This window comes from Cynocephalus volans, chromosome 6 (genome assembly GCF_027409185.1).
Source record: "Cynocephalus volans isolate mCynVol1 chromosome 6, mCynVol1.pri, whole genome shotgun sequence".
Classification (NCBI taxonomy): domain Eukaryota; kingdom Metazoa; phylum Chordata; class Mammalia; order Dermoptera; family Cynocephalidae; genus Cynocephalus; species Cynocephalus volans.
In genome coordinates this window covers 95,091,279-95,107,324 of record NC_084465.1, presented here as the reverse complement: position 1 = coordinate 95,107,324, position 16,046 = coordinate 95,091,279, and the positions used below count along the sequence as shown (strand labels likewise).

The 16,046-nt window shown below is 45.8% G+C and overlaps 2 protein-coding genes across 2 annotated transcripts; one reads left to right on the top strand and one right to left on the bottom strand.

Annotated features, from left to right (window-relative positions):
* Positions 1 to 53: 53 nt before the first annotated feature.
* On the bottom strand, positions 54 to 3,074 carry SNRNP25 (small nuclear ribonucleoprotein U11/U12 subunit 25). The gene is made up of 5 exons (XM_063100586.1): positions 2,857 to 3,074; positions 2,041 to 2,131; positions 1,700 to 1,805; positions 1,010 to 1,084; positions 54 to 586 (listed from the first exon to the last, which is right to left on the bottom strand). Exons 1-5 carry the CDS (start codon positions 2,896 to 2,898, stop codon positions 529 to 531), a joined length of 372 nt encoding a protein of 123 aa, XP_062956656.1. The 5' UTR covers positions 2,899 to 3,074; the 3' UTR covers positions 54 to 528.
* A 179-nt stretch (positions 3,075 to 3,253) lies between these two features.
* POLR3K (RNA polymerase III subunit K) lies at positions 3,254 to 7,899 on the top strand. The gene is made up of 3 exons (XM_063100567.1): positions 3,254 to 3,413; positions 4,496 to 4,583; positions 7,234 to 7,899. Exons 1-3 carry the CDS (start codon positions 3,303 to 3,305, stop codon positions 7,359 to 7,361), a joined length of 327 nt encoding a protein of 108 aa, XP_062956637.1. The 5' UTR covers positions 3,254 to 3,302; the 3' UTR covers positions 7,362 to 7,899.
* The last annotated feature ends 8,147 nt before the right edge of the window (positions 7,900 to 16,046 follow it).

Genomic DNA, 16,046 nt, shown 5'->3' with positions numbered 1-16,046 from the left:
CACTGCAGGCTCTAGGATGCAGGCCCTTGTTTCCCCACAAGTAGAAACAGAAAGACAGCTGCTCTGCTTTTATTTCCTCCTTGCTGCACAGATCACGGTAACACAGTCGTGTGGTCTGGGCAGTGGTGTGGCATCCTGGACTTGAGGACTCACTGCATCGGTTCTCTGCCCTTACCTACCCTCTGTGATGGGCAGCCCCGTCCCTCCTATTCACAGTACTGTGGCTTTTTGACTTTTCAAACTAAGAAGAAAATAGGTTTATTCTGTATACAGGGCCAGGCCCACAGCCCTGGGGGACCTGCCATGTGACTTAGGGTATTTGGGCCCCGGGAGAGGTCAGACTCAGGCCAAGTGCACAGGAAAGAAATGAGTACCAGCTCGCCCTGTCCTAGTCCAAAGGGCCCCAGGGCTCATGCTGACAGTTCCAGCTGGGCACACCTGGGGCGCGAAAGGGAGACAACGACTCAAGGACTCCATCGTGCTGGAAAAGCTCGTCCACCAGTGAATAGATTGTTCTCGTCCACAGCCTCACTTTTGCCTCAGTTTTTTAATGAAGGACACCTCGTCCCGATTCCGGATGCCATAACTGAAAGAGCAGAAGAGGCGCAACGTGACCCACAGAAGGATACACTTGTGACTCTCCACCTGGGGCTTGTGAGGGACCAAAAAAGAACAGGTGGGGGATGAGTGTGGCCTCCAGGAAGGCCAGCAGGTGGCAGTGGCCGTCCCCTCACAAACGCACACTGTACTGGCTGGGCAGCTTTCCCTTCGTTCCCATGCTCATTTCCCTTCTGGTACTGTGCAGCCCTGAGCCCCAGCAGGGCCCCTCGAGCTGCTCCTCTGCCTGCTGTTCTCCTAGTGTGGAGGGCCCAGGGAAGTTCCTTGTAAGCAGGGCAGTGGTTCAGCTAGGAACCTCCTAGGGGGGCTGCAGACTTCCGGCACAGCATGGGGGACTAGGGGGCAACAGACCAGATGCCCCTCTACAGCTGAAGATGTGGACTGAACTTACTCTCGGAGTTTCTTCCTGTCTTCTGTGAGCTTCTCTCCTGCGGAGGTCAGATGGTATGTCCTCCACACATAGGACCTGGAACAGGGGGACTCGGGTAAACCATATGCTGCCTTGAGCAGGGTGAGCTGAGCAGCTGTGCATGACAAGGGCTTGAAGTGCTTAGCCCTATGGAGCCCGGGGCAGCTGCACTCCCCTTCTGGGTTTTTCTACTGCACAATACACACACCCGCCCTGAGGCAGCTGCAAGGAGGTGCTGCTGTCAAGGGCTGAGCCAAATGCTAATAAAATACACGACAGTGCTGGACATTTGATCAAATAGGAGAGTGAGAGCTGACAGGCCCTAGGTGAGGAGGGGAAGGGGGCCACTGACAGGCGTACCATCTGTACCTAGGGAGACCATTTCTAGGCATACTGGAAGTGCCCTGAGGTGTCCCTGAGTGAAGGTACCCAGCAGCTTAGGTGGGGTGATGGAGATTAAATGGTGAGTATGTTTCAAAAAAACAGCTGAGGCAGCAGCCCCAGGCACAAAGCCCCTGCCCTGTCTGAGTGATCTCGTGACAGAGAGCTCATCCTTCAGTCACTACTTCACAGCAGAGTACTCACAATGGGCTCGTGCAGAACTGGGTGCTGCTTCCCTGTGGTGCACCAGCCCCTGGAGGGCTACAGTGAAGGAGCTGTGGCTCCACTCACCAGCTGATATGCTGAATGCCTCCTTCACGCTCCTGCTTGAGCTGCACGTATCTCTGGATGGCCTTCTTCAGGTCCAGGACCGTGGCGTTCTGCACGACGACCACAGCTGCAACCAAGGACACAAATGGGAGATCATGGCAGGAACCCACAGCCACAGCCTCGAATGCAGAAGAGGAACCCAGAAGCTCTGTCGAGCTCTGCTCTGTTGGGCAGGGTGGGTTTGTGGTTGCCCCAGTACTCTCAGGCATTGCCTGTGAGTTTCTCACCGATCAGCCCTGCTAAAGTCTTCCCCCTGTGAAAGTTCAGACCACACGGCCTGAAGGCAGGAGGGCAGCACTTACGCATGACTTCTCCATCCATCTTGCACACTCGGACTGTCATTGCTTGGCCATATTCTAGTGCTATCTGGGAATTGACCTCTTCCAAGGTGACCTAAAAAGAGGTGTGGAGGTGGGGACCCTGGCTTTCTTCACCACCCCAACCAACAAAGCAAAACAAACTGATAGTGGCTGAAAAGTGGTGCCCCGTTTTACGAAGGGCAAGGGGCTCTTGCCTATATGTTAGGGTTTCCCAGCTTCTCAACATCCCAATCTCATATTGCACCTGCACTTTTATATTTAACGTTCAAAGGGGCCAGTATTGTATCAAAGCACACTGACATTTGAAGACAAATGATAAAATCAGTAATACTGATGTTATCTTTATTTAAAACCTATTATTATTATTATTTTTTGGTCGGCTGGCCAGTCCAGGGATCGAACCCTGGACCTCGGTGTTAGCACCACGCTCTAACCAACCGAGCTAACCGGCCAGCCCTTAAAATCTTAGTATTTGGTTTACCACACACATTTTTTGCATCCACTTTGACTTTTAAAAACACTACATTGAAATGTCATTCACCCAGAACAGTAAGTTTGTTGGCGCCCCCTTCGATTCCACGCCCAAGGCGAGCGCTTCGCTGACTCGCTCCACGCCTGGCCCAGCTGAGACCCTCGGTGACGCCCAGAGGCGCCTCCATCAGACCTGCGGGCCGCAGACCCCGGGCAGCACCTGCGGGAGGCAGTGAGCCCGGCCCCGGCCCCCACCCTCCGGTCCCGGCCGCCCCCGATCCCGACCGCCGCCCTCCCCGCCGCCCCCGGCCGCCCCGCCGCGCGCACCTGGATCGGTAGGTCGCAGAGCAGCGGGTCCTGCACTACCATGGCGAGACCCTCCTGGAACACGTCCACGGCCTCAGAGTGCGGCAGCGCCTCCTCTTCGTCCTCATCCTCCTCCTGCGCTTCGGTCCGCGCCGCCGCCGCCACCTCGTCCGGGGCCACCCGCTCCCGCCCGGCTCTGGAGCCACACCCGGCTCCAGGAAAGCGGAGCGCGCACGCGCGGGACTGCGACCCGCCCCAGCGAGGCAGCCCCGGCACGGCAACGTCGAGGGGCGGGGCGCCGCGATGACCAATGAGAAGTCCGAGGCGGCCGGCCGCAGGGCCAGCTGGGAGCGCGAGGCCGGCGTGTCTATCGGTGGACTGAGGGGCGGGGCGGCCGCCAAAACCAATGAGAGCTCGAGGCGGCCGCGGGATCTGCCGGGAGCCGGGGCGGCGGGGAGCGGAGGGCCATGCTGCTCTTCTGCCCCGGCTGCGGGAACGGCCTGATCGTGGAGGAGGGACAGCGCTGTCACCGTTTCGCCTGTAACACCTGCCCCTACGTGCACAACATCACTCGCAAGGTGGGGCCCGAGCGCCGCCCGCGCCGTCCGGCGGCCCGGCTGACTGCGGGGCCGGGTCGGAGTGACCTCGCGCGGATCCACGGCCGGCCCTGCCCGCCCGGCTTCACCTGCGGGAGCGTCCCCTGCCGCGCACGTGTCGCCGCCGGGGCCTTGTCTGGTTCACCTTCCCCAGATAGCACCTTACTTGTGGGTCTTGTTTTACTTAAACGATTACCCGATTTAAAGTTACAGCCCTTGCTTCTAATTTATCCTCCTTCCCTGTTTTGCTTTTTCCATAGGACTCATTACCTTTCCTATTAATCCTAGGCTCTAGGGGGCAGGGATTTTTCTGTTTTGCTCCCTGCTCTGTTCTAGTCTGAATGCCCAGAATATAGTGGCTGTTGAGGGAGTGAATAATGGACTCGTTACATTACAACTTGTTACATAAGTTACAACTTATTATACAACTTGTTTTCTCTTGAGAATGCATCTTCACCTTTTAGAATGCCTTTTTAAAAGTTAGGTCACACTGGTGCTACCTCATTCTTAATGTTTGCACCGTACACTTTATAGCTGTGTTGTGGGGATTTAGAGTCTGAAACCAAAGGTAGAGTGAACTCTTAGGTAACCCTCAAATTTCAGGGATGTCTGATAGAACTTGGGAAAGAAGCCAAGTGTGACCTGCTTTGAAAGCTCTGCCTTGTGGGGAGTGGCTGGGCTATCCAGCTGAGTGGTGCTAGTTGGCTTTAGTTGTGTTTGTTTCTTTCATCTTGAGTTATATCAAGTAGCTTAGAGGTATAAGAGAAGAGGAGGGTCACTCCCAAGCTATCTTTCTCTTCCTTCTCAGGTGTTTCCTCCAATCTTTGAAGAGCTCTCTATCAGCTGAATCTCTCTCTTCTGCCTCGGGGTTGTCCCAATCCTGGGTGTTCTAAATCCGCTGGAGCGTGCTGCTCTGTGAGAATTAGGGACCTTGTTTTTATTCGATATCCTTCCACTGTTGAAGGAAAGAAGTCTAGGAGACATTTGAGGGCAGTTGTGGTTTGGTGACCGACGTTTGCACGGTGCACTTACTTGGAGCCTGAAGGCTTGTTTTTGTTTGTTAGGTAACAAATCGGAAGTATCCAAAGCTGAAAGAAGTGGATGACGTGCTTGGGGGAGCAGCTGCCTGGGAGAATGTTGACTCTACTGCAGGTGAGAGGGAAAACCTTGTCCCTTACTGAGCTGTGGATAACTATGAGACTACTGACTATGCCACTCCATGTTAGAACCTATGATGTACTTACATGATGTAGGCTTCTAAAAATAGAAAACGTTTTCTTCTTTAATAGTTTGTTACACAAACAATATTGGTACAAACTTTGGAGTCTGGGTTAGATTCTCAGGGCAACTTCTAATTGTTGTAGGACCTTGGTTGGGTCTCCTGATGTATTATTCTGTTTTCTGTTGCTGATAACAAAATATGTGAAAGTGGGTCATTTATAAGAAATTGAAATTTATTTTTACAGTTTTGGGAAGTCCAGGGTCCAGGGAAGACATCTGATGAGGGCCGCCTTCTTGACAGTGACTCTCTACAGTGAAGCAGGGTGTCACATGGCAAGAATGGCGAGAGTGCTCTAATGTGCTCATTTGCTCTCCTTATAAACCCACCAGTCCACACCTATGATAACCCATTAAACCATTAACCCATTACTAAGTGTATGTATGAACCCATTCCCTAGGGCACAGTCCTCACGATCCAATTGCATCTTAAAGGCCCCACCTTTCAAATACCATAATTGTATTTCCTGTCCTCTTAGCACTGTTATAATGGGGGTCAGGCTTCCAACACATGAACTTTTGGGGGACACATTCAACCTGTAGCACCTGACTTCTTTGTAGCTAGTCTGTACTCATAGGTTGGGAGACTATAAAGCCAGTCATATAGTGCTTGGTATATAAGAGGCATCCAACAAGTGGTAGTTCTGATGATGGTAGCAACAATGACTGAAGTAATAGAAAACCAGAGTCTAAGGGGAAAAAATATGGTTTTTATTTCTAATACAGATTTTTTAAAGTTAATGCCAGGGAGTTTTACACTGCAGATTGGGTAAAACGTTTATTTCAAGTCTTGATTCATATCTGATAGAGATAGATGTGACCAGGGAAGGAAAGAGGAGGACTTAGATATAAACTGTATTGAGAGGGGAAAGAGATAACTCATAATTAGTACTACTTTTTTCTCCCTACAGAATGTACAAATCAGGTATGTCAAAAAGTTAGCATTGGTAGAATTTTTCATTAAAAGATGGATCACATACCTAATGTTAGAAATGGTGTTTGAGAGTGTTTGAAGGCGTTTCTGTCAAAAGCAGTGTCAGTTTCTCAAAGTGAAATCACTTTGAAGGTAAACATGTACCTTGCAACACTTTGAGAAGGTGTGGGATGTGCAGTAAGATGTTGATAAGAGCAGCTTGAGGAACTGCTGCCAGAATGGATCTCTGAACAGTCATTCACTGGGAAGATGAGAGGATATGTGTCCATTTCTCAGGGGGAGGTGATGCACTTAGTAGGAGGAATCTGCCTTGTGTGGACCCAGTGATACACACAGCAGCTGCAAGTCACTGCCTTAGCCAGTTTGTGCTGCTATAACAGAATACCACTGACTGGGAAATTTATAAAGAACAGAAATCTATTTTTCTTAATTCTGGAGTCTGGGAAGTCCAAGATCAAAGTTCTGGCAGGTTTGGTGTGTGGCGAGGGTCTGGCTGAGTGCTACACAGGAATGCAGGGAGCAGAGACCAGAGGCTGGCCTGCTTAGTGGGCTCCAAGGTCCCACAGGCACCATGGACTCCTCCCCTGAAACTGTTCTGCATTCAAGGCCCTACCACTCTGGGCCTGTGATGGGTGGGGTATCCCCCCACCAATATCTCTGAAATGTCTTTGGGGGTCCTTTCCCATTGTCTTCATGAATAGCATCTGGCTTTATTCTATCCATACTAATCTCCTTACGAAACAGTCCTTAGTTTTCTGTTCTAAACATCCTTTTTTATTCTTTACCTGGCCAGGCTGAGAAAAAATGTTTCTCTCAACTTTAGATTGTTTCTCTCTTTTCACATTTTACTAGAGGCAGTTAAAAGAAGCCACACAACATCCTGAACACTTTGTTGGTTAGAGATTTCTTCTGCCAAATGTCCTAGTTCATCACTCTTAAGTTCTGACTTTTAGGACACAGACATAATTTAGCCAACTTCTTTGCCACTGTGTAATAAGGATGTTCTTTCCTCCAGTTTCCTAAGGTATTTTTCATTTCCATCTAAGACCTCATCAGAGTAGTCTTCACTGTTCATATTTCTACTGACATTCTGTTCACAACCACGTAAATAATCTCTACGAAGAATGAAGCTTTCCCTGTAGCTCTTTTCATATGAGTCCTCCCAGAATCACCCTTAATACTCAGTTTACAGCCATGAAGGCTTTTTCCAGCATTTACTTTAGCTGTTCCAGCCTCTAATGGGTACCCAGTCTCAGGTGTTTTGTTACAGCAGCACAGAATGGTCTTGAGGCGGCACCTTCCTTATTGTTTCCAACCAGTCTTCAACCAGATTGATGAGAAAAGGGGGATCCAGGGAGAGCAAGAGCAGTGTTTTCAAGACCACAGGTCTCCCCAATTCCCTCAGTTCTAGAGCATAGTGGGATTGATGCCACTGTTTGTAGATTTCCCTGGGCAAGGAGATCGGGTGAGCAGGGGAAGGGGTGGGGGGTCTTTACTGCTTTAATGCGATACCTACACTTAGCAGGTATGTCACTCACGAGCATCATTTCTGTATAATGTGGGTCACTTCTTGGTTTTTCTCATTGCCAGAGCCTTGTCCCAAATGTGAACATCCTCGTGCTTACTTCATGCAGCTTCAGACCCGCTCTGCAGACGAGCCGATGACCACCTTCTATAAGTGCTGCAATGCTCAGTGTGGACACCGCTGGAGGGACTAGGGCCAGGCTGGCTCAGCTGCATCAGTATCTGCTCACCTGTCCTGTAGGGTAGATGCCAGCTGGGAGTATGAATTGTGTGTTCTGAGAATCCCCTTTTAGGGTGGAGGGCCAGGGTATTAGGAAATGTAGCCCATTTGCCAATCAGAGTGGATGAAGTCGTTAATGTCCAGGAGGTTTTTGAGTGGGGGGAGGAGACCCATAACTAAGTGTATTCTGTTTAAGGTCCCATTTGTTCATCTTTTACATTTATTGGGCAGTCGGCATTTCTTTACCACAAACCAGCACTCTTAAAATATTTGTATTGTTTGCACAACTTAGTATATTAAATGTCCCTAAATGTTAAACTCTTAATTGTAAATTTATTTAATCAAAATTTATTCTGTTTCATAAAAGTGAAGTCTAATATTGCCTTCTCAGTGTTTTGAATACCTTAAGAAATAAGACAGCAAACCCCAAATCACAGTGATCCCAAAATTGACTACTAAGGTTTAAGCAAGTTACAAAAATGCTAATAAACATGGATTTCAATTATTGTTTATTATTTCTTCTTTCTTTTTTTTTTTTTGGAGGTTGTTACAGAGTTCGAACTCTGGACCTTGGTTCTATTCTTATTTCTTATTTCACTTTTAAAACCTTCCCTGATTTGCCTCCTAGGGTTACAATAAATGTATTAGATACTCTTTTTACACTTTATGCTTTCTGTGTTAATCTTTCCACTCTGAGAAGAAAGGACACCTCAGACTAGCTGGGGATGGGATCTAGGTTAGTGAGAGCTTGATTCTTGTTCAGGGCCCTGGACTTAATTGCTTTCCAAATCTCTTAATAGTGAGTTTTCACTTCTGAAATCATAGGGCTTAAATTTCTGCCTTTGATACAGGTTTTTACTTTTTTGAGACTTGGTATCTTTCTAGAAATGATGTCATCTTTACATTTAACATGATTTTTTTCTTATTATAATTGTTGACCAGGTCCTGAGCCCATTATCTCTATTTGGTTCTATTTCAGAATGGTTTGTTCTGGTGTCTCAAATGCAATTTATCATGGCAGTATTGTTTTTAGTGTCTTCTGTGTAGGCTACTAGTTTTATTTCCTCAGGTGCCAGTTCTTGTGTGTGAGTTTCATTTGGGGAGGCACCGTGTATCAGTGGTGTAGGTGATGTGCTCTGCAGCCGGCCTCCCTGTGTGGCTTCAGTCAGGCTGCTGAATTGCTGACTTCAGTTTTGCATCTGTCAAATGGAAATGGTAATAGTCTATTTCAGGGGTTTACGAACATTTTTTTCTTAAGGGCCAGATGGTAGATATTTTGGACTTTGTTGGTCAAGAGGCAAAATCTAGGAAAACATAAAACAAACTTCCACAAGTTTTTTTAAAAAAAATTTTATTGAATCAAACTTGATTATACATATTTTGGGGGTTCAACATTGAGAAATGTTGATCAAATCAATATTACTAGCAAATATATTGTTACAAATCATAATTATTCTTTATGCCCCTTGTCCAATCTCTCCCCATCCCCCTCTCGCTCCCCCCTCCCCCCTCTAATTACCCTAGATTTCTTCTTTTCTTCTGAAAGAATAATGGTTACTCTGTAGATTTATTGCCTAGATGATCTGTCCAATGCTGAGAGGTGTGTTCAGGTCCCCCAGTGTTATAGAGCAGATGCTTCTTCTGTCACTCTGGAATGGGCTTTGTGGGGAGAGATGTCTTCTTTTCTTTATCTCTGCTGGTGACTCTCCTTCTGTCAATGCACTTCAGTGGCTCCACAAGTTTTTTTTTTTTTTTTTTTTTTTTTTTTAAAGATGACCGGTAAGGGGATCTTAACCCTTGGCTTGGTGTTGTCAGCACCACGCTCACGCAGTGAGCAAACCGCCATCCCTGTATAGGATCCGAACGCGTGGCCTTGGTGTTATCAGCACCGCACTCTCCCGAGTGAGCCACGGGCCAGCCCCTCCACAAGTTTTTTATGGATAAAATTCAAAATGTAATAATTATTGAGAACAATTTTTGTAGAGTGGGTCTATTAATGAGAAGAATGGATGCATTTTGTTTAATTGGGGTTCAAAGTTAGTGTCGGGCTGGATCACAGACCCCTCTGCCCTGTCCTGTGCAGATCGTGAGTCAGGTAGTTGAAAAAGATTCTGGTGGCTGATAACAGGATAGACATGCTTTATTCCGATAGGAGCTCTGCCGGCCAGTGGTTCAGAGGCGCTGCCTTTTATACTGAAGTGCATAACAATGGCTACGAGCCAAGGAGTATATGGGCACACATGAGCAGTTACACTACTCATAAATAACTTGTTTACAATGGATGTGCTGAGTCATACCCAGCCGGATATGAGGAGGGGGCCTGACTATACTGACTCCATTTCCCTCACTGTGTTGCCTAGTCACCAAAATCAGTTGCAAATGTGCATCCGTTAATGCTGGTTAAGTGCAGGAGAGCAAGTGATGGTGTTCACCGTCCCACACTGATGATGGGCTCAGCAGATTCACTGCTGTAATAGATTCACGTATTTCCCACTGAGTACTTGCTGAGGAAAACAGTGAAAAACCAGAGGCCTTAAACACTTCACATTTCCACAAGCTTTGTCAACATGCCCACCTGAGCCCTTTCCTCCTCCACACACAGATTCCTCTTCAGCTTCTACTGAATTACTTTTCTCAGCTTTGGGAATATTTTTGCCTGCGGTTGTTCCCTGCAGACCATGTGCAGAGGCTCATTCTTCAGTCACTCCCAGCTTGACACCGAGGCATTAACTCTTTGAATAAACAGCAACTGAGCAGCATCAGTAAAGTGTCGATTCAAGAGCCGAGGAAAACGACTTCAAATCATTTACCTTTTAAAAAATTTCATATATATTTTAAAATCTATTTATTCTATTTATTCTAATACTCTACATTCTAAGATATGGAACAGTGGAAGGAAGAGGGTGAGGGGGTGGAGAAACGAGGTGTGGGGTGGGGCCTTCCCTGGGCTGGATGGGACATCAGGGGGCCTGGCTGAAGCCCCTCAGCACCCCCACCCCAGCTCAGTGGCCTGGGAGCTTCCAGTTCTTCTAGGTTTTATAGGTGTTCTTTGGTGGTATTAGACATTTACTGGTTAATATCAGAACTTTGTCTCTGGTCTGTGGGTTTTTTGTGTTTTCTTTCAGTTCAGCTACCCCCACCACTTAAACTCTGCACTGGACCTAACTTGTCCTTTGCTTACTTCCAAAATGGAGGATCTTCCTGTGGGAACCAGCACTTGGGCCCTTTTGTTGAGCTAAATTGCTGCTTTGCTGCTGATTCCCTGGGGTAGGCTTTTTGTGCAGCTCAGGTTTTAATTGTTGACCTTGTAAGCACTTCTGGGTCCTGTGAGTTCCAGTACACCTGGGTTGTGTGGAAACTTAAGTCTGGGCCTGAGTCTTTCAGCAAACTGCACCCCCTGCAGTTTTGCATTCCTGACCAGTCTCCACCAAGTGGGCCTGTGCTGATTGGAGGGCAGATCAGCTGTCCATGCTGTGCCCTGGTGTTCCCCCTAGCTGTCATCCTCCCCTCCCCCTGCATTCCAATCACTTCCTGTGAGACAGGACATGTGCCAGTCCCTTGAGGCCTCTGAGTGGCTCCTTATTTCAGTTATCTGGCTCCTCACTCCTATGTGGGTCCGTGGGAACACTGCCAGTGGTCTTGCTGGCCTGGGGGCCACCAAGGCCCTCCTCTCCCCTGTAGTCTCCAAGCAACTTCACACAAAGGGCACAGCTGTGGCTTTTGCCAGCTCTTGCTCCCTGCGCTCAGCAGTTTCAGCCTGAAAGTGGCAGGGGCTCAGAACAGTCAGAGAGGTCCCTTCTTTCTCTCATCGTGGCTTCTCCTGCTTTCGTGAACTCTGTAGGTCTCTCTTCCTCTTCCCCTGAGCTCTGGCGGCCCCAGCTTGGCTGTCTTTGCTTTTTAATAGTTGTAAATTTGTTGATTGTCGTAAACAGTGATGCTGAGGACCATCTACTCTGCCATCTTGATTCTCCGCCTCCCTCATTCACATTTTCTCTGAACATACTTCTTCAGCTGCTGCATGTAGCACAATGTAATTAACTTCACCAGTAAGTGGCTTTCTTTGCTTAGCTAATAAGTGAGCCACTTGGAAACTTAATTTGGTTGCAGACTCAGTTTTATTTAATTATTGTGAAGAACTTCTGCTGTGTACTGAGAATAATGTCGACCAGCTGTAGTGTCATTGCATAATAAACAATCTTTTGCCATCCGATTTGATAACAAGGTCCACACTCCACTGTGCCTTAAAAATATGACATTCAGAGTCCACTTTTCTTGTTTTGACATGATGGGTATGCACTGGTAATAAGCAAATTAATAAGAGTACTTCAAAAAGTTTGTGGAAAAATAGAATTAAACGATAATACAAATCTTTCCATGAATTTTTTGAGGTTACACCACCTTCGTATTTTGCAGTATGACAAAGCGGTCCTTGAAATGCTGCTTTAAAACTGTGCCTCTGATTTGTAGTGAGCTGGCAGTTGTCTCAACTAGAGTGCAAAAGCAGCTCCAGACAATCCATAAATGAGCATGGCTGGGTCCCCATAAAACTACAGACATAGGATTCTGGAAAGATGGTGAAGCAGGAAGCACCAGGAATCTGTCTCTCCACCTAGTCAACAACTGCACTGGCAGGATCTGTCTGATGTAACTATTTTGGAATTAAGTCTACTCCAAGGCTTGCAATTTCCAGGGAAAGCCTTGGATGGTAAATTGTGGTTAAATTTGACAAACTGAGGCTGATTTCTATCAACTTCCGCTCCTAGCAGCTACCCATCCCCCAACCCTGGTGCAGGCAGCCTTGCACATGTTCTTGGAGCCCCTTGCTGACAGCTTGTGGGAGCCCAGGTGAGCAATGAGGTCCTCCAAAAAATTGGAGATCTGTGTTCTGATTGCTGATTGCTGCTTCTGATGTGGGAGGTGCAGACACAGGAGGGCAGACATTGTTGCACCCCTCCCCCCACCGTTTCCAGCAGCTAAACCTTCAGCTGAAGCAGCTTCCAGGGGATTTAAAGAGCCAGCACTCTCTCTCCCTTCATATTTGTCTTTTTTTCCTTCTTGGGGGCCAAACATTTAAAGTCTGGGACATTGAAAAGCAACCACACTTAGGAGGGAATTTAAAAAGTAAAAAGGCACAGGCTTAAAAAGGACTTGAGAATACCTTAAGTTTACACCTGAGGCTGATCCCTGGCACGGACACAGCCTACCACAGTCAAATCAGATACAAAAATCAAAAAACTCTGGGGAAGGGGGAGAATCTGACTTCCAGAGTTACTACATTTTTAGATTCAAATGTCCAGTTTTCAACAACAACAACAACAACAACAACAACAACAAAATCACAAGGCGTACAAAGAAAAAGGGAAGTATGAATGGCTCATTGAAAGAAAAAAATTAACTTGCAGAAATTGTCCCTGAGAAAGACCAGATGGTGGGCTTGCCAGAAAAAGACTTCAAAACAACGGCTTTACAGGTGCTTAAAGAACTAGAGGGAGATGTGGGGTAAGTCAGGAAAACAATGCATGAACAAAGCAGAAATACCAATAAATAGAAAACCTGGAAGGAAACCACACAGAAATTCTGGAGCTGAAAAGTGTAATAACTGAAATGAAAAATTCTGTATGCTATAAAAAATTTAGAAAAACATTAAAAAATATGAAAAATTTATACATGCTGTGAAAATCCTATATGCTATAAGGCATATAGAAAACAAACAGCAAAATGACACACTAAGTCTTTTCTTATCAGTAATCAGAAATTGGCAGAATGGATAAAAAAATATGATAGGGGCGGGGAGAATGGGGAGATGGTCAAAGTAAGACAGAGCAAGGCTAGGCCTGTGAACCAAACCCACTCCGTTTTCCCGAAGGGGACACTTTGTTACTTTTCTACTCCTCAGTCATGAGACCCCCCCTCCCCACGCACATGATTACCCCATGGCCAGCCCGGATATAATAGACTGAGATTAGAGGGGAACAGATATTAACCGAGAAGCAAAACCCCTCCCTAAGGCTTGTTTACTGTAATTGTAAGAAGTTACAGATTAAATTTAAGACCCCTTTAGGAATTCCCATAAGCACACAAAGCTTCAAGGTGACTGCTACAATGACCTTCCTGGGATGACAGTAATGAATGCCACCACCATCTTGGGTCTACTGAGCAGGTGCAAGGACCAAAGCTCTAACTGAGCACGTGCCCACGATGTAACCAGGAAGAACAGAATGGACCACCTCCAGTGACGCTGGCCTGTACCCCTAAACTCCTTTCCGTATGAAAGACCCTGAACAGCTCCCCTTGGGGGGCTAGCTTTCCTGTAGCTACCCCCCTAAGCATAAGTCTATCTCCTCTTTTAATAAAGCATTGCTTGCTTTAGTGCTGGATGCATTTCTATGACTTTGGGACCCAAGAGCCTAATTTGGTAATGAAAGGGTACAAGATCTCAGGAAAAATACGTTTTTTTGTTTTGTTTTGTTTGAGGTTGATTGAGCAGCATGGTGAACATACTTAATAATAGTGTATTATATATTTCAGAATTGCTAAGAGAGTAAATATAGACTGTTCTTACCATGAAAAAATGTTTTTGAGGTGACGGGTATGTTAATTGATTTAATCATTCCACATTGTATTAATAAATCATTACTCCACTTCGTACACCATAAAGGTATTCAAGTATATTTTTATCAGTTTACAATTAAAAATAAAAACATGAACCAAGTACATGCTGTCTATGAGAGACTCGCTTTGGATCTAAAGACACATAGGATAAAAGTGAAGGAAGGAAGAGACATAAAGACATGCCATGAAAATAGTAGCCAGAAGGGAGAGGGTGGCTGTGTGTAAATAACCCGTTCATGAAAAGATGAACACTGTGATTCCATTCACATGAGCGACCTGGAGTAGTCAAATTCATAGAGACACAAAGTAGAATGGTGGTTGCCAGGCTAGGGGGAGTGCGGAGTTATTGTTTAATGGGTGTAGAGTTTCAGTTTTGTAGGATGAAAAGGATTCTGGAGGTGGATGGTTGGATTAGTCCGTTTCTGTTGCTTATAACAAAATACACAGAACTGGGTATTTTGCAAAGAAAATGAAATTTATTGCTTGCAGTTTCTGAGGCTGGGAAGTCCAAAGTCCATCTGGTGGTGGCAACAGTGACCCAGGGGTCTCACACTGCACGATGGTGGAAGCAGAGAGACCAGAGAGAGAGTAATCTCCTCATTCGCTCACTTTTTAAAGCCTTCAGAACCATGCCCCTGACCACCATTTATAATCCATTCACTAGGGCATGGTCTTACAGTCCAATCACCTCTTCAAGGCTCCACCTTTCTATTACCATAATAAGATTTCCCACCTTCTTACAGTCACAGTGGGGGCTAAGTTTCTAATACATAAAACTTGGGGGATACAACTCAAGCTTCAGGGAGTTTGGGGGGGGGATCATAATTCAATCCACTACAATGGTGGTGATGCTTACACAACAACATGAATGTGCTTAATACCACTAAACTGTACATTTAAAAATGGCTAAGATGCAAAACTTTGTTTTATGTACTTTATTACAATAAATACGTGTTATTAAAAAAAATGCAACTCTGTGGACACTGAAATTTGAAATTTGAAATTCATATTATTTTCATGTGTCATGTACCTCATAAAAAAATATTTCCAACTATTCAAAAATATATAAACCATTCTTAGTTCATAGATTTTAATAAACTGTGGGCTGAATTTGGACTGTGTGGTTTGCTAACCCCATTCTTCCCCATAGAGTTGTGACACTTTATGTAGTTTAACATATATAAGATTCTTACAACATGCCTGACTGATAGTGTTTGTTATTATTTGGTGCCTGTCACTTATGGTGCTGGCTTTCCATAGGTATTTGGTGATTCCTGGTTGTGTGCTCTTTGTGTCTGAGGTTTCCTCACATCTATAGATGCTGTTTCTTTTTATCTCCATTTATTAGGGGAGAGGAGGTGGGTGTGCTGTCAGTGCGTTTTCTGGGCAAGGAGGCATTGGCCTTCTTTCCTAGTCTAAGTGTCCAGCTTGTGGGCAGATTCCTCAACTAGCACAGCCTGACACAAGTGCAAGTGTGGAGGAACGGCTGACCTGCTGGGCTGCTCTGTTTAGGAATATAACGAATCCTGATGATTGCCCAAGACTCCCTCCTATTGCCCACTTTCACAGACGTCCTCTCCTGTGTGTGTTTTAGGGTGTGGTTTCCTCCATCAACCCAATGAAATCTCAATTTTCTGCCTTCTTTGAGGGATTCCTTATGTTTAATGCTTCACCTTGTTTTATGCACTGCTATGATTTATTCCTTTTATTTAAGATGTATTTTTCACTTATATACTTTCCTTTTGGTTGTTTTTTGTGGTTTCTATTTCTCATCTGAGATTTCCTGTCTATTCATTAGGAATAGATATACTGGGAATTCCTTTATGTCTCTGAGCTTAGTTAGAGCAACTGCTTTAAAACCTTTGCTGTTTCCAACAACTTGGTCCCCAAAGTCAGTTTCCATTGAGTGTTTTCCCTCTTAAGTATGTGTCATGTAGTTCAGCTTCCTGTGTCTAATAATTGTGTATTTATCTTGGAGATTATGAATGATGTACATTGTTGAGACTATGGATTCTGTTACATTCCTCTGGAGAGTGTTGATTTTTAA

Bases quoted from the DNA above. Each gene is read 5' to 3' on its own strand.
- POLR3K (XM_063100567.1), top strand. From the start codon at position 3,303: ATGCTGCTCTTCTGCCCCGGCTGCGGGAACGGCCTGATCGTGGAGGAG. The intron at 3,414-4,495 runs GTGGGGCCCGAG...TTTGTTTGTTAG, and splicing joins TGCACAACATCACTCGCAAG to GTAACAAATCGGAAGTATCC. The intron at 4,584-7,233 runs GTGAGAGGGAAA...TCTCATTGCCAG, and splicing joins GAATGTTGACTCTACTGCAG to AGCCTTGTCCCAAATGTGAA.
- SNRNP25 (XM_063100586.1), bottom strand. From the start codon at position 2,898: ATGGTAGTGCAGGACCCGCTGCTCTGCGACCTACCGATCCAG. The intron at 1,806-2,040 runs GTAAGTGCTGCC...CCTTGGTTGCAG, and splicing joins GATGGATGGAGAAGTCATGC to CTGTGGTCGTCGTGCAGAAC. The intron at 587-1,009 runs GTAAGTTCAGTC...CTGCTCTTTCAG, and splicing joins GACAGGAAGAAACTCCGAGA to TTATGGCATCCGGAATCGGG.